We start from the raw sequence: 17,420 nt of genomic DNA, 5'->3' as shown, positions 1-17,420 counted from the left end.
AAAATAATTGAACATATTGATAAGGGCAGGAGAATGATGATTGTGCATGATGAAAAATACAATAAAAAAACTTATCGAATTACATTCGAAGGGCCACTTATTCCATACAACTATTATTTAATTTATTTATATTAATTTTAATTTAGTTCTTATCATTTTCATGAATAAAAGCCATCTTTTAACATTGTTTTTAGTAGTGTATTTTTCTATGTGTAGACATATTTTGTTTCTTATTAAGAGTTGTAAATGTAAAACCTTGTCTGTCGTTCTTAGGCTAATTTGAATCGTTTATTTGCGCTTCACAGCGAGATCTCTAATGAACGTTCCTTTGGACGTAGCATTCCTAATTGCTGTCAGTTCGTAACGTTACCTAAAGGTCGGAATGTCTATTCGCCTTTCAGTTTGGTGCTCGTTTGCAGAACATTTTAAATTGAACGGAAATATATATGTACATAATTGTTTACAGTGTTATAACCTTTTACTGGTCGTGCCTTTTAATACGCTGCTCCTAACACAAACATTTTATCGGGCATTGACAAAGTCACTTTGTGATTAGGTAATATTTTTGTTTGTATAAAGGCCGAAATGTATGGAATTGACAAATATTTTTGAATTACCACGAGATTAAAGAATAATTGTCTTATAATAATGAAATTCGAAATATGATACGAAAATTTAAATAACCTTTACAACAAAAAAAACATCATCTCTTTACGTGCTCTTCTAATCTTATTTTGTATATAGAAAGGCTTAGTTAACTGAAACAAGTTCGGAACTGCAAATATCTATAATACACTGTACAATTTACCGTAATTGCGTAATAAATAATCGTTTAATGCGATATCGCATCGTGTATATGAATCATCACATCGGAAGTGATTACGCGGTTACGTCGGGACCCTGAACTTGCGTTGAGGTAGATCGCGGGCAACGAACGTTGCGTGAACTTGGCCAAGAGGCAATTGTCTGCAGCGAATAAAACTTAAATCAAGCGATAAAACAAAAACATTTATATCTCTATCGATACATGTACTTCTACTAATCAATACATTAAAATCATAAAGAGACTATAACGATACGATATATACATCATTTTATGTAACATGACCATAGAGTCTAGAGTCTTTGATTTAAGACTATGGTCGAGCTTTACCGGTATAAGGAGTGTTCAAGTTTTTGCCGTGTTAATGTCTATGACCCAAGTAACGTCAGATGGCCTAATTGCTCGCCTGCCTTTCCACAATAAATAAAAAAAAGAAGTACTATTTTTCCTTTGCTTCGTTCTAAATAACTACCAATCAGTAAACAAGTCGTATTTACATAAGTGAGGCTGCGATGGTGATGTATATGGCGCCTGTGGCACTCGTTAATCATTATAGCGTCAGGGAGCTGCGTATAATTAATGAAAACAATTTTACTTAGAAATCACAACGTTAAATCGTGTTGATTTATATTAGACCTATAAAATTTATTAAGGCACGATTGAGATGGAAATGGATTTCTTGTATCATAAGTACCATAATTAGATAATAAATAATAATGAATTTCAAACAAAGGTAATAACATTGTATAGGATGCTTACAAAGTCAGAGAATCATTCTAATCACAATCCTGATTAAACCAAATCTACCTTTATAATACAATTAACAAATCGAACAATTGTTGTTTTTTCAATGAACAGTTCAATGACCTTTGTTATCAAGATCATTTATTGCAGGTTACACGAAGTTCAGAACACGTCAAGATCGCAAACTAGTGATTAACTTTTTAGGTAAACATATCTGTTGATCTCGCTGCATACCGATATTGACCTTGCTTTACGTAACGGGTTCTGAGACGGTTGAATCATTTAACGATTCTCAAAGCAAAAACAAAAACATGTAATTGACATCACGATGCGCTACGATACAGATTATAAAATCGAGTAAAAGGTGTTACGACTAAATTGTTCTATCGAAAATATCGAGTAGTCGATCATTCAACTCAAACGTGACGTCCGGCGATTTAAATAAGAAAAAAAATCGAATGTTCATCCTTCCAATTCCTGATCTATTTCATCTTATCGAAGGCGGTATCGGTGCGGTAAAAGAGTTCGGTAGTTTTTCTGTTTCAAATAACAAACGGTAACGAAGTTACCCAAATAATGCTCTGTTAAACACGATCGGAATAATCGTTGAACGAATTCATTAAAATTAATTTTATAAAAATTTCAAAAAGTTCAATTGCAAAGTGAAAGCCGATGAAAATCTTAATAAAACGATCGATTAATTGGTCAGCAGGAACCGAGTTTAAAAGCAAGAGTTAATGAGGGCAATTGGTGATTTTGTAAAAAAGAACCATCAAACGAGGCCATTATAAGTAAAAAATAAACGGTCAGCGCTTTTGTCATCGAAAACACGGTATAATTCTATTAACGGTTCAAATATTTTGATCACGTAAATCAAGACTGAATCACAAAAAAAGTGTGAAGGTACTTTTAGTAGTCTGTAAACATATTTAAAAGACAAAAACATAACTGATCGAATTTATTTATCAAGTCATAGTATGATATATAGCTTTTTAAATATTTATATCAAAAAATATTGTAGTTTTAAGTAAATATAAGGCATGTATTGAATATTCATTATATACAATTGTTGGTGATAAAAAGAAGTTAAGAATAATAGTTCGAAATCCTGAATAATCAATATTCACACTCTCTAATTTAAGACCCCGTTGACACTTGTGCTCATGGGAAAGCGCTTCTTGAACTTTAATCGAAACAAACGAACGTGAAAGAAAGTTAAAATGTTAACGTTGTCGAATGCGCTTGTCTTTTCAGGAACTAAATTCCGGCTTGTAACATATTTTTGCGTTAGATAGCCCGTTTATTATGGATGGTAACATAAGGTATATAACGTCCCGCTATGACTCTTAGGAGCGGAGCAATAACCATAAACCTTAACCAATCTTGGAAACTATACCGGCATATAGTTCATGAGATACACTTGCATATGGCTATATGGTTATCATACATATGAAGATGTACAACGCGGGTGAAACCACGGGACACAACTGGATTATAATAAAAATTATAAGAACGTTTATTTTAAATAATTACAAGGTAGAAAAGGACGAAGTAATGACCTCGGACGAAATCTAATCTGAAAACTATGAATAATTATGATTATCTTGGTGGTAGGGCTTTGTGCAAGCCCGTCTGGGGAGGGACCACCCACTCATCAGCTATACTACCGCCTAATAACAGTACTCAGTATTGTTCGTGTTACGGTTTGAAGGGTGAGAGAGCCAGTGTAACTACAGGCACAAGGGACATAACATCTTAGTTCCCAAGGTTGGTGGCACATCGACGATGTAAGGAATAGTTAATATTTCTTACAGCGTCATTGTCTATGGGTGATGGTGACCACTTACCATTAGGTGGCTCATATGCTCGTCCGCCAATCTATAAGATAAAAAAAATATGATCAAATACTAAAGCTAACTGACCAAACCGTGAGGTACCGCTTGTATGATAAAAAAAAAACAAAATTAATGACAAAAAGTATTCGTAACATTACAATATAATATTCACGTATTGCTATTCAATAGCGACGTAACAATGAAGTACATTGTAAGCTATCTGATGTCAATTTACGGATCAACAGAGCAATATTTATATTGTTTGAGATCGATACTTATCGAATAAAATCGCGCAGCAGGTGAGCGCAGTAATTGTTAGAGTACTACAAAGATATAATTTTCAAACATAACGGTTACCGGAACGCGTGTTCGAATCGTCTACGCGTAAATATGAGAACCACACATTTCTTATTTATAAAATAATAAGAGATAATTGTTTGTGTGGGAAAGTGATTACTTACGTAACATATAGTGGTATTAACACGCCATTGGTGTGATAAAAAAGCTAATCATGTGTACAAATAAGCAACTTTATATTCGTAAAGTAAATCAGTTGAAACAGAATTAGCTGAACTTGTATTTGCATTTAACTTTAGAATAGTGATTGTTAATTATAAGGCAGGCTATGTGACATAAATTTAAGTAACCTATCTTAGTATTTCAAATGTTGGAAAGGAGTAAATACTGAGTTTCTTGTCGAATATTCTCGTTAGAATATACATTTCGAATAGGTGATACAATGTAACATTTTATACAAATGTCTAAAATGACAATTCAAAGGTGCTTGTAAAAACATCTTGAATAAAGTATATTTTGATTTTGATTCATCATATTATTCACGTGAATATACCTCGGGCGTTCGCTATTGTGTATGTAAGACACGGCTTGAACTTTTAACAAAGATAATATCAATTCTGTACGACGACATCTTCACGCCGTTTCTCATCATTGTACTTACTTATAATTAATGACGTAGCATGAATTAGTTCTTCTGAGGAATCCATACGTTTTTACAAGAACAGATATAACGCCGACAAACGTAGTAGCTCCATTTCTTAGACGTTAATTTGCGAAATACATTAATCATAATATAATATGTTACTGTTTCAGACGGTTCCTTTGCCGGCGGGCTCTACTTCGGTGCTAGCGAAGCCGACAAAGTATCACTACTACCCTCACAATCAACACATCTATTTACTACCGGAATGCGCTATTCAACAGGTAATGAAATTTCTCCATTGTATGTCAAGTAATAGCATTTATTATTCAAAGCAAATTGCATTTGAATAGAAGTAAATATTTGCAATGCCCTTATAGGTTGACTGTATTAGGCTTTGTTACATTTTCTGTGTACCGACGTTCTAGCCTTTATTATGACCACAGAATATTTATTATTTCAGTTCTGTTTTCGCTAACATATCCGTGAAAGTTTTTACAAACTATTTAATTTGATACAGAAACAATTAACATAATCGGTCAATCTATACATGAATAGGCGAAGACATGTTAATTTTCTCCGGTCTATGAAACGATTTTCTTTTTATTTGTTTAATGAACATTGATATTTTTTTTTTGGAAACCGAAAAATATTTAGAGGTAATACCTAAAAGACAATCAAAATTTTAAATTATGATTTGTTCGAAATTCAAAAACTGCATTTTTTTATAAAATCAATACTGGAACAAAATTATTTATGAAAGACGTTACGATATGTCATTTTTTATTTGTTAAATTAATAATCAGTTTTATTCGATTTTCAGGTGTGCAACGCAGTTTACGTGCGTTTGAATTACACCCAGCCACTTTGCGCTTGCCCCGCCAGGTACAGGGACCCGTGCTCAGCGAGTTTGAACGCAGACGACCTGCATACCACGCGACTCACTACAGATTCCAAAAAGAAGGTGAGATACCGCAGGACATTAAAGTTAACGGCGTAACATTCATTGACTTAAAAGGAGTAATATTGTAGGTTAACGGCTAAGATCTTTATTGAGACACTAACGGTTACTTTGTATAAATTATTCATTACTCTTAATAAGCAAGACTACTTTGTTTGTGTTATATTTTTTCATGGTTCATTTTGTTATTCAAATAAGTGTTATATAATCCGTTTTATGTTCCAGTACGCAAAAAAAGCAGTCACATTGGTAAAGACTTGTGAAGCTGTGTCAGAGATGAGAGAATGCCGCGCTCCGAGAGACTGGTCACTTTTAGCACTCCAAAACATCCGGACTGGCAAGTCACACTATTTGGTCATTTGCCGATGTCCCGAAACCCATATACTTGGTAAGTTATATTACATAACTATATTGTGTAATCGAGACAGTTAATTTTCAATATAATAAATCTACGAGTTATGTTAAAAGGTAATCATGGGTGGTCCTTTGTGTTGTCTGCTTTCCATAAGACATTTAATAGTGAAAATAATATTAAATGTATACATTAAATAAAAGTATACATGCCGCAAAGAAATAACGCATATTTTGCGTTAAAATATTTCCAAATATGTACAGCTTTTGTTCACATTTATCTTTTGTATCTTGATGGATATACGATGGAATTTATCTGTTGATGCTTGTAAGTTTAAAAGATTGTTTTATCACATAGAAGGGCCGATGTCTCACGACCAGCCGACGTATGCGTCTGTACCAGGAATCAGAGTTTACGGCATGATGTGCGTCCGCCAGACAACTTCTTATCACACCGGTGAGTCACTTTGCTATCTTCTCTTTAGAAACGCCCATATCGCCTGCATTAATATATTGCGGAATATGAATTATCTAGCGCTGATTTATACGGGTATTAGCGCATATAAAGTAAATATTGATTTATTATAAGTGTCTTGTGTTGAACCTTAAGCCAACTTATAGAACGCTATTAATGTTGCTTTATTTTATTTCGAAACGTATTTAAGATTTATGGGAATTTGCTAACGCAATCTATATGAATATTAAAGTTTTTAAATTATTTTTCAGGTTTTAATTCGAATAGATACACATCCGGCGTCCAGAGCACCACAAGCACGTACAAAGTAGACTATTCTCAACCTCACTCATACGTCGATAAGCCCGTCTACAATCGATACCCGACACATAGCTACATGGACTCAAACTACTACAATAGGAGGTCTAGAGCCTCGCGCGTGAGGCGAATGACATCAGAATACCCCCCGTTCCCATGGTATAAAGTAAAAGAATTGGCGCGAGCATTACATTGGATCAATTAAGAAGAAATTAATCGTATTGTTACGGAAAAGTAGGTTGGTTTCAAGACGGCCGTACTATTACCGCGTCGTTGAATTCAACGAAGACTTTAAACGATACATTTAATTTCGAAAACGCTTTTAGCTTTCTTATACCAGTTATGTGATTAAGTCTGATTTATTTAAATTACTTCGTATGAAAAATAATCAGCTGCTGAATACTCGATATGCATTTAATAGACATTAATAACATTTTGTACCTTTTCCAGTACTACATTATATTACATAGGTTCTAATAATCCATAGTATTATAGATTACGATTAAGTTATTATTATTTGCCAGAAGGCAAGGCCATAGATATAAGAATGGAATTAGAATGGACAAAACATTACAAATCGCGTAATATGGCGATAAAATTCTATGATTCGGTTTTTTCATATATTTTTTTAAGTACACGAAATAATGTGATACGAGCTCAGTGTTTTTGTGTATTTTGATGCATTTATAGCTACATAAGTTTTAGTTGATACATTATTTATATCAAAAACCATATAACTTAGACAAATCGCTTTGTAAATAGTAGTGTTAATTACAATATTTGTAATTACAAAAAATAAAATTGATTGAAAATATTTCACTGTATTGTTATTTATAAATCAAACATTTTTATATTTAAACTTCACACATCTGAGACCTCTTCAATTTTCTACAACACGTTTGTTACGGTATTTTCATTTACCGCGCTGAGTAATTATAAAGACAAATTAATGAAATGTAATTGCTACTTTCTCCGATTTATGCCAACTATCTTGGATTAAGATCCAAGAGATCTATTGTTTTTTTTAATATCAAGTTCAATGTATTATCCAAACTCAAATGAAATCTTAAAACATGAACAAATCATTTTATAATGCCGCTTCTTTTTTTCATACATCAATTACATACTTCTTTATCCTACTAGGAAAGAATACATTTTTATTTAATTTTATTCGATATTTTTTCTAGTTTTTTCAGGGCCGCCTTGTTGATGGTTAGTGTTCACCGCAGCCCAATAACATTGAGATTTTAAGAAATATTAACCATCCTTTAAGACGGAAAACATTGAATAAAATGTTACACATTGTGTAAATGTCGATTAAAAGTGTTTGTTTGATTGAAGTATACATATTTTTAATTAGAAATATCAAATAATAGTTACACTGGTCCATTATAACGAATTACTAATATTCCTATTTACTTCACTAATTACGAATACATCTTGTGTAAGGAGTGTGTCCACACTCCTGACAATAGACTAAGGAGTCAGGATTGATCCTGCGAATATTTCAATGCTTAGCGGTCCTTAAATCAAGGCGCTATTGGCTATCGACAAATACGACTGTTTAGCAGTAGGTCATTTAATGAGTCAGTGCTACTTACCCAGCTTGGCTTGCATAGAGCCCTCTCACGAAGAACATACGTAAACTCTCTAAGCAAAATATATTAGCAGAATTTAACTTACCTAATACTTTCTGATCCACAACAATGTCGCAAGAATACATAGCCGCCATGAGTCTTTGAGGTTGAACTTGGAATGCTCTCTTACAACCTTCTTTCACCGCTGACATTATTTGACCTCAACAAAAAAAATATATGTATTAATAATAGACGAAATTAATACTAACCTAGATTTAGGAATCGTTTACTATTGTCAATTGGATAATGTAACGATGGTAAATATATTTCTCTGAGAAGCATCTGACATATATTATTAAGTTCAACGAATATTATGAAGTTCGTACTTTTTTTTGTTATTTCGATCTTAATTACTTTGATAATATATAATATACATTATAAATTTTACATTGGGATGTGTTTAAACTGTATAACTAACAAATTACGCGAGGAATATTATAGTGCACAAGTATACAAATATGCTTTTACGTATTTTTCGAGGGACAGGATTGTATAAACTTGCATTTTCGAGACTCCGGGATTTTACTGAGAATTTTCAATAACTATTCATCGACGCGACCTGGGATTTGAGCCTAGGACTACCCAACCCACTAGATCGATGAAATATGTCATTTGTAAGAAGAAAAATAAGTATAGTAACTTCTGTATAATTACCTGATAATGGTCCATATGTATAGGAAATATCTTCGTCTACTTTATCCATAGTCCATTCCTCAACACAAAAAGCCACACCCATCATCGGTTCATCACACAACGGACCAGCCAATGAAGCCAATTGAAAACCATTCACAAAACTACTTTCGTACTCAAATCTAGGATCCTCTTTTAATTCTTTCTCATGATGTAGAAATTTAGTTTTATAATCTGGCGTCTGATTTAAAAGCAAATTTGGACCACAATTTCTAGGCCCTACAGACCATATTTGATTGGCAATGTCTTTCCATTCCGGACCCAATTTGGAACATATGGCTTGTAATTCACTCTTAAATGCCTCTATCAGTTTCAACATTCTGTCAGACAGTTGATGTTTACCATTTATATGCAATTCATCGAATTTACTTTCAAGTTTGTCATTTTTCGATACTCCTTGTAACGTTTTTATGTGTTGTGATATTGCTTTTAATAAATCAGACGATCTATCTAACAATGACGTAATTTCGTTTGGTAAAGGTTTAGCACGAATTTTGATCGTGCTTTGTTTATTGATAGTGCTTATAGTTATCAGAGTATCTTGCTCTGTATTGCCTTTGTCAATATTCTGTGAGTCAATTTCCTCATTGGCCATATCTATTTTAGGTGGTTCTACAATTGTTTCTCTAAACGGTACTATCGGTTCTGATACTGTTATTGGAATTTTGGCATAAAGATTCCTAAAATAAATAATGATTGAGTTAATAATAATAAATAATAAATGTGAGACAACATCACATACATTACTCTGATCCCAATGTAAGTAGCTGAAGCACTTGTGTTTTTAAATGTGGAAATTAGAAGTAACGACGGTACCACAAACACCCAGACCCAAGACAACATAGAAAACTAATGGTAATCTACATCGACTCGGCGGGGAATCGAACCCGGGACCTCAGAGTGGCGTACCCATGAAAACCGGTGTACCCACCACTCGACCATGGAGGTCGTCTAAAATAATTGCGATGATGCATTTGTATCAACACTTATGTCTAAAACTTACTTGAGATCTTCAAGACATCTCTGTAAATGTACTTCGCCGGCTGTAACTAAAACATGTTCACCTGTTTCTTGCAATAGAACTTGTACGCAGGAATCTGATTGGTTGAGTAGCCTTAAACCTGCAATAGACATGGACATATTATAAAATATCTAAGCAAGAGTGAATGGTATTTAAGGACGACCCCCATTAATTCTAATGACTGATTTTGACTTAAGCAGTAATTATTGAAGTGAATTAGTTAACAGCACAGGATACCTTATAGTGTTACAGGTACACACACAAGAGGACTCTGATAATTTACATTCAATACAGCGAAACACACATTTCCCACTATTAAACTGTAACTAAGAGTCTTTTCAATCACTTTTTATTTCTTATCCTAGGGTTTGAATCCAAACCTTCCGATCGATTTTATAAGTTAGTCATCAAACATGCAAAACCTTTTTTTATTATTAAGGTATATATAGATACGATTTGTATCTTTCAAACTCAAGATATCATATATATAATAACCTAAATTATTTGGCACAACAGCAATTTAGAAAATATTTAATATTATGAACTGATCAATGTAATTAAAAATTTTACCTTTCACTAGTTGAGATAGTTGTGACGGATATGAAGGTTCTATAGCTACTCTTAGTATAGGTACAGCTGCGTATTGTATCTCACTGAACGCTGGACATGCTAGAGTACTACTTAATGTTGCAGTTTTGAGGATATGATCCTGTAAACCACCTATACCTAAAAATCAAAAACATTATTAATATAGATAAATATTCGCTATCGTAATTTAAATTTCGAACATTGTGTAATCATTACTTACCTATAATGTTACCAGCTACAGCTTCATCGATATCTTCTAATTCTCTTCCCATCAAAATATATAGAGATTTAATCCTGTAAAAAAGGTGATATAAATTGATAGGTAATATTAAAACCTTAATTATATTTAAGTGGACTATATTAAAGGAGCTTTGTGCATTTCCATCTGGGTGGGTACCACACATCATTAATTCTACTGCCCAGTATTGTTATTCCAGTTTTCTTGGTGGTAGGGCTTTGTGCAAGCCCGTCTGAGTAGGTACCATTCACTCATCAGTTATTCTACCGCCAAATAACAGTATTCAGTAATGTTGTGTTCCGGTTTGAAGGGTGAGAGAGCCAGTGTTACTACAGGCATAAAGGACACAACATCTTAGTTCCCAAGGTCATTAAAAGAGCTCAAGTCATTAAAGGTACAGGGTGCTTAACATTTAAATTTAACAAAGCCATTGTATAGACTTTGTAAACACTATCGCCCACAGGGGCGATAGTGTTATTACTAAGTTCCACCCAATGATTTTTATTTTTTTTTTACAGGTGAATAAAAATCCTTACTTATATAATAAAAAAAGCAAAACTTACTCTGTACACGTGATGTGTTCATCACTTTGCAAGTCTTTCAGTTTCTTATTAGGATCTATTTGGATGTCTTTTTTAATAAGTACCTGGGAGGGATCATGTTTTGGACCTAATACATATAATTTGTCACCTTTCTTAACTTTACCACTAAATATTCTAGCAAAAGCTATAAATGCAGTTTGATTTTCATCTTCCTTTTCTTTTTCATCTTCAGTGCACTTCTCAGTTTCATTCTGACTCAATTCATTATCTTTCGATATAGGAATTGGTTCCGCATTAACATTATTCTGTTTCATTTCAACTCGCATCTGTCTCGCTCTTTCTCTTCTCAGCGCCATTTCCTCTGCTGTTAATGCTTTGGGTTTGTTTTCGGGCAGTATACTTTTATCAACACTAAACATCTTAGATACAAAAATAATCACAGTTCTATCATTACTGCTATCACAGTCTAAAAAGTCATGTTTAAGTTTTTGTGTTTCTTCAGGATAAGTGTCAATGTCTCGTATACGAGAGCACATGAGTTTTTCAACTTTTTCTGGTAAAATTTCTTTCGGTGAAGGTAGCTTTGTGCAAACCATGTCTAACACCGTATTCGACAGCGGAAGCCACTGAGTCATCAGCGACTGTAATTGAATTCGGCTGTCAGTGTGTCTTAAATCACGGGTCGTAAGTTTTATACCAAGTTTTTCACAAATAACTGGAACCTTTTCTTTGTCATTCCTAAGTACTATTGTTTCATATATATTCCATAAATTATCAAAAATAACTTGAACGAAGAGTGGCTTTTTGGCTTTTTCTTGAGCACCTTTCATGAAACGTTTCGTTTTTGAATTTAAAAAAAAGTCACCCCAGAGAACCTTTCGTAGTAATTCTTCTTTTACACCTGGCAACAAACATAATTAATCAGGTAAATAATATAAAAAATATCAGAAATATGAACAAATTTCAAATTAATAATTTGATAAACATACCAAGTTTATCTGAAAAAAGTTTAGCAAAGTTGTGTATAGTGAAACCCCAACCATCAATAGCACTAGCAAATACTACATTTCCTTGTTCTGGTGAAAAATATAAGTTTGAGTCATCGGCGTCTTCAAGTGCTGATGTCCAATCATAAAAATTATTGTCTTCCTTTGGAACTGACTTTTTCGTCTGCTAAGGTTGAAAATAACTGTATATTAAGATCTTGGAACAACATTTACCTAAAGGGACTATTTTTAAATAAAAATTTAAACAAATAGTTATTCAAAGTTAATTTAAACATCTTTTTATTCGGCTAGAATATGTATATTCTTAATTGTATGTTTATAAATTTTATATTATACATAAAATAGAGACAAGAAAGAGGTACAACAAGTGACCCCATACAACATTATAATGCACTTTTTATTTTTATACATTGCATATAAAAATAAAATATTCTAATAAGTTAAGAACAAAACTAGTATAATTACTATTCAAGTATTTCATGATTTAATTATTTCATTTTATATCTTATATTTTATTTGACGGCAACCAACAGTTTATTTATATTTTACTGTGTTTGCAATTAAAAACATGTTTACAATTATTAGAAAAAGAAATTCTTTTTTTTACATTTCTAATATATTCAATTAATTTTTGCAAAGTAAGCATACAAGCTACCTTTATTCTGAGAAGGAACATGAGTATAATGATTAAATTAGATCCAGAAATAAGGCAAATTAAATATTTAACTTGTTGAGTAGTCTCTTATGGTTTGCTTCATGAGTCATGAAAAATAGATAAACTGTTTACATACTTGTTTGTCAATTAAGGTTTCCTCATTCTCTAATACTTCAGAAGCAAATAATTCTCCCATAACTGCATTAACTTGTTCCAATACTTGTGTGATATGAACATATGCATCCAGAGCACTCATCTTCATTTCAACTATCAGACGATCGATCTTATTCAAAACCAATACAGCTTGAATACTTTCGGAGTAAGCCTGTTTCAATGCAAGTCTTGTTTGAGGACAAACACCTTCGACAACATCCACCTGGAGATAGAAAAGTTTTAATTGTAGTGAATACATGATAACAAAAACATTATGCAATAATACACTTTTTATTTTTACAGTAAAGTTCTTTAAGTAATTTATGAAATTTTTAGGCAATTAAGTATAATTATTCTCCGGTATTTTAAGTCTTTCAACATATAATATCGAATAGGTTGCGGTTGTTTGAAAAAACATGTTTGAATACACTTTCTACTTACAACAACAATAGCGCCATCACACAACCTCACCGCAGTAGATACTTCACTTGAAAAGTCAATATGTCCAGGCGAATCTATGAGGTTTACAAGATACTCTTCTTTATCCAGAGCATGGTACAGAGCAATACTGCTACTTTTCATCGTTATACCTCTCTCTTGCTCATCAGGCCTACTATCCATATAACGCAATTTTCCAGACATTCTCTGTGATATAATACCATTGCTGGATATCAAAGAATCTGCCAAAGTTGTTTTTCCATGATCCACGTGGGCTACAATACAAATATTTCGAATTTTTGTAGGTCTGTTTTGAAGTTCTAAGATTTTCGTTGAATCTACTAGCCTCATTGTTGATTTTTTTTATAGATCCTGGGATTTAAAACTTTATTTAGCACAAGGTGAGTTTACTAATACGATTTAGAAGAAAAAATATGTCTCATGTAGTGAGAAAATAACAAGAACAAGTTGCACAACGTGAGTGAAATTGGAAAATATTGACATCGTTGGCATTTTGACAGCGTCAAAATGACAGTGTCTTGTGGACTTTACTGTTTCCGTTTAGAAATAGTTATATTAGCTAAATACTTAGTTTAATGATGTAATGCGATAAATATTATGATGTTAACTTAAAATTAAATTCAAACAATACAGTTTTCTTAAAGTATCTTTAAAATAAATATAAATAAATAATGTTGTAAGTTTGCTTGGAGTGCTTTTAAAAATATTTAATAGTAAGTTTCCTAGGACCAAATAATAATGTGAATTATAATATATTTTTTAATTGTATTACCATAACTATACATTACTGTGATCTTAAAATGTGAAATTAAATTACAAGTTGTATATTTCACCAATAAAATAAATATTGGTTTTGTTATTACATTTACATTTTAAAATATAATTTTAATCATATAGAATGTATACTTTTTTAAAATGGAATAATTAATTTATACGAAATTATCTGAAAATGATTATTGATATTTAAACAATAATTATCCAGTGCTAAAATTGTAAATATGTAGTTATTTATGCATTTTTGCTCTATCTAGAATAAAAAATCTTTAAAACCGAATTTTACGTAAACATTTTACATTCTTAAGAAATAAATAAACTGTATAAAATTTAAATATTAAAAGATGCAAGACTCCATTAAAAAGGTGTCATGTTTCAATATATTTACAACTTCATGCATGAATAAAGCTTTTATTTTGTGGGTTTACAAATCCACCCGCATTGCGGCTTACCGGCTGTCTGCCCATTGTGCTTCTCCTGTCAATAATTCATCACGTCGGACAAAGTGGGATCAAACTTGCGAATATAATTAAGGTACAAATTGTGAGAGCTCTTGCATAATCGATGGTCGATTAAATTTTGTCGACGGTAAATCAAATTTTCCATATTATTCATAATTATTTATATTTTAACTTTTATTCTATATTAATTTTATAATTTTATTTATAGTGTAGAACATCGTATAAGTGAGTTTAAAATGAAATAAATAAAGTCAAGTAAAAAGTAAAGTGATAGCTTGTACATTTTCCACTGCTGAGATAAGGCCTCCTCTTCCATTCAGGAGAGGGTTTGGAACATATTCCACCACGCTGTTCCAATGCGGGTTGGTGGAATGCACATATGACAGAATTTCGATGAAATTAGACACATGCAGGATTCTTCACGATGTTTTCCTTACTGCCGAGCACGAGATGAATTATAAACACAAATTAAGCACATATATATGTATATATAGTGGTGCTTGCCTGGGTTTGAACTCACAATCGTCGGTTAAGATGCAGATGTTCTAACAGCTGGGCCATCTCAGCTCAGCTTTGGTAATTAATGGTATTTCGAAACTCTATTAACTTAATTGGATATTTAATAAAATGTATTTATTTTTCCATCCATGTATGTATATGTCACTATCTTAAGGCTAAAGGCTACAAAAATAAATAGTTCTCTTTTTGTTTTTTTTTTTTTCGGGAACAATTTAATTATCATTTAAATTAACTTAAAAAAACATACTTTTTTTTAATCTACACTGAGTAAACAATCTTTGTAATGGAGGTTGTGAAAATCTAGATCTCAATTTCTTTGGTAATGCCCAAGAGACAAAACGCTTTTGTAGAACTTAGAAGCGTCTTGGATGCAAGTTGTAATTGAACATTTATGTCTTTAAACTCAATATCCGGACATGGCAAATCATGGCGAGTAAGTTGTAAGTTATTGCCTTATCTTTCTTCACTATTCGTTCCTTTCATTATTGACCTCAGGATACTATACAAATCAGAATATAATTCTTTCCACGAAGAACCAATATCTTTAAAATATATGAGAGAGACCTTAATAATATCATAGTAGATGGTTTTAATGGAAATAAATCGATGAAAATCAAAAACCTTTCCTTACAAATGTTTGAGATAATTAAGACTTAATGAGCTAAAAGGCATTGGTTTATTTTTATGTATCCTTTTAAGATTTGAATGCAATCAATACCTTGTAAGGTAATATATTAAAAAGAGTGTGCGATCGCCTGTTTTTGATTATTGATATTGACTTTATAATTATTTTGGCGCGAGGAAGACGAAGGTTATAATCTATTTGTCGTTTTAGTTTGTTTTGAAACGGTTGAATTTATTACTTTTTTATTATATCAGGTATTTGTGTATTCTTATTGAAGATTTTATCTCCTGGCCTGTAAGATCAGAAGTGGAATAGCCCGTGTGTTTTCTAGTGCTCGTTAGCTCTCCAATTAGTAAGCTCTCTAGTTCTGTTCATATATCTAATTTATTAGTAATGTTAGGGGTTATTCATGTTATGTTCTTGTTATTAAAAAATGTTGATCGATCTTAAAACCTTCTGTCTGAAGGGCTACATATTGTTACATAGTTCTATAATATACGATGAATGCGTTGTACCTAACTAGAGGTGCAAGCAAGTAATCTAGTAAGATCCGTGATGGAGGTCGAAATCATTTCATTCGCTGTACATTTCGTCGTAATATTTCTCTTTTTCCCCAATTCAACTTTATCAGACGCGGGCGTCTCACCACATAGTGCATCAATCAACGTTGTAGCGTTTGTAATGCATTAAAAAAAAGAGTTTGTATCGCCTGTCACAGAGGCTCGGGTTTCCGTTTTAGCTCAAAGTTCGGGTGCCCCGAATAAAACAAAAATGTTATATGTAAGCTGCAATTACAACAAGCTATTATAGTTTTAAATTATTAATCTTCTAATTTTTATTATTAAATAGGCTTAGGTTCTGTGCATCTATACTCAATACATATAATAAAATTAGAGTGCCCGTTTGTAATATTAAAATAGCCCTTTTTTACTTAATGCATATGTATTTATACACGGTACGTGTACCAAAATAACCTTTTTGTACAATTGTCTGTCTGTCGGTCTGTTTGTTTGTTTCGGCTAATCTCTGGAACGGCTGGACTGATTATGACGGGACTTTCACTGGCAGATAACTGATATAAAGGGAACTTAAAGGGAGGCTAAAATAATGTTTTTTTTTTGTTCTATTCAAATGCGTACAAGGTAGCGGGCACAGCTAGTAATATAATAAAAAGACAAACGAGTACAATATACACTTATTTTCCATAAAACCATAGTCGTGTAAATTAAGATTACGATATCACTACTTTGTCTAAATAAACAGAAATCTCTAAAAAAAGTAAAAGAAATTGAGGCCTCAACAAAGAGATTGCGGTTCTAAGAAATTCTATAAAGCTGAGTCGTAAGCAGTGCTCGTAGCAATTCAAGATTCACAAAAGCTGTTGTTTGTTGTTGATGATGCTATCTGTTAAATTGTAGGTTTTATTCTCTAACAAATTGTAACTATTTCGCTTCGCCAACCTAAGCTTTGTCTTTGAACATTATGTCTTACGGTGACACATAATGTCAGTAGAGTACCTTTATAGATTAAAAATCTGATGAAATCCTCATTGAAAACGTGAAATCCTTATTACGATTTTTGTAATCTATAAAGCGTAATCAAATACAAACATGTGTGAGATGTTGTCT

The 17,420-nt window shown here is 32.3% G+C and overlaps 2 protein-coding genes across 3 annotated transcripts in view; one reads left to right on the top strand and one right to left on the bottom strand.

Annotated features, from left to right (window-relative positions):
- The window catches only part of LOC124534569 (mucin-3A), a 49,372-nt gene extending 42,135 nt beyond the window's left edge, over positions 1-7,237 (top strand). Inside the window, exons 2-6 of the mRNA XM_047110481.1 lie at positions 4,513-4,623; positions 5,163-5,303; positions 5,526-5,688; positions 6,010-6,108; positions 6,378-7,237. Coding sequence (XP_046966437.1) covers positions 4,513-4,623; positions 5,163-5,303; positions 5,526-5,688; positions 6,010-6,108; positions 6,378-6,628 — 765 coding nt within the window. The 3' untranslated portion in view covers positions 6,629-7,237. The remainder of the gene's footprint in view (positions 1-4,512; positions 4,624-5,162; positions 5,304-5,525; positions 5,689-6,009; positions 6,109-6,377) is intronic.
- LOC124534568 (elongation factor-like GTPase 1) overlaps positions 1-13,914 on the bottom strand; it is a 109,787-nt gene extending 95,873 nt beyond the window's left edge. Inside the window, exons 1-9 of one of the 2 annotated variants that reach the window (XM_047110479.1) lie at positions 13,396-13,914; positions 12,938-13,177; positions 12,129-12,312; positions 11,161-12,040; positions 10,580-10,653; positions 10,342-10,497; positions 9,754-9,871; positions 8,715-9,430; positions 8,107-8,220 (exon numbers count right to left, since the gene is read on the bottom strand). In XM_047110479.1, coding sequence (XP_046966435.1) covers positions 8,107-8,220; positions 8,715-9,430; positions 9,754-9,871; positions 10,342-10,497; positions 10,580-10,653; positions 11,161-12,040; positions 12,129-12,312; positions 12,938-13,177; positions 13,396-13,743 — 2,830 coding nt within the window. In that variant the 5' untranslated portion in view covers positions 13,744-13,914. The remainder of the gene's footprint in view (positions 1-8,106; positions 8,221-8,714; positions 9,431-9,753; positions 9,872-10,341; positions 10,498-10,579; positions 10,654-11,160; positions 12,041-12,128; positions 12,313-12,937; positions 13,178-13,395) is intronic. The other variant, XM_047110480.1, reaches the window with a different exon arrangement.
- Positions 13,915-17,420: the final 3,506 nt, after the last annotated feature.

Source organism: Vanessa cardui, chromosome 13 (genome assembly GCF_905220365.1).
Source record: "Vanessa cardui chromosome 13, ilVanCard2.1, whole genome shotgun sequence".
Classification (NCBI taxonomy): domain Eukaryota; kingdom Metazoa; phylum Arthropoda; class Insecta; order Lepidoptera; family Nymphalidae; genus Vanessa; species Vanessa cardui.
The sequence above is the reverse complement of the archived record's forward strand: the minus strand, read 5'-3'. Positions and strand labels throughout refer to the sequence as shown.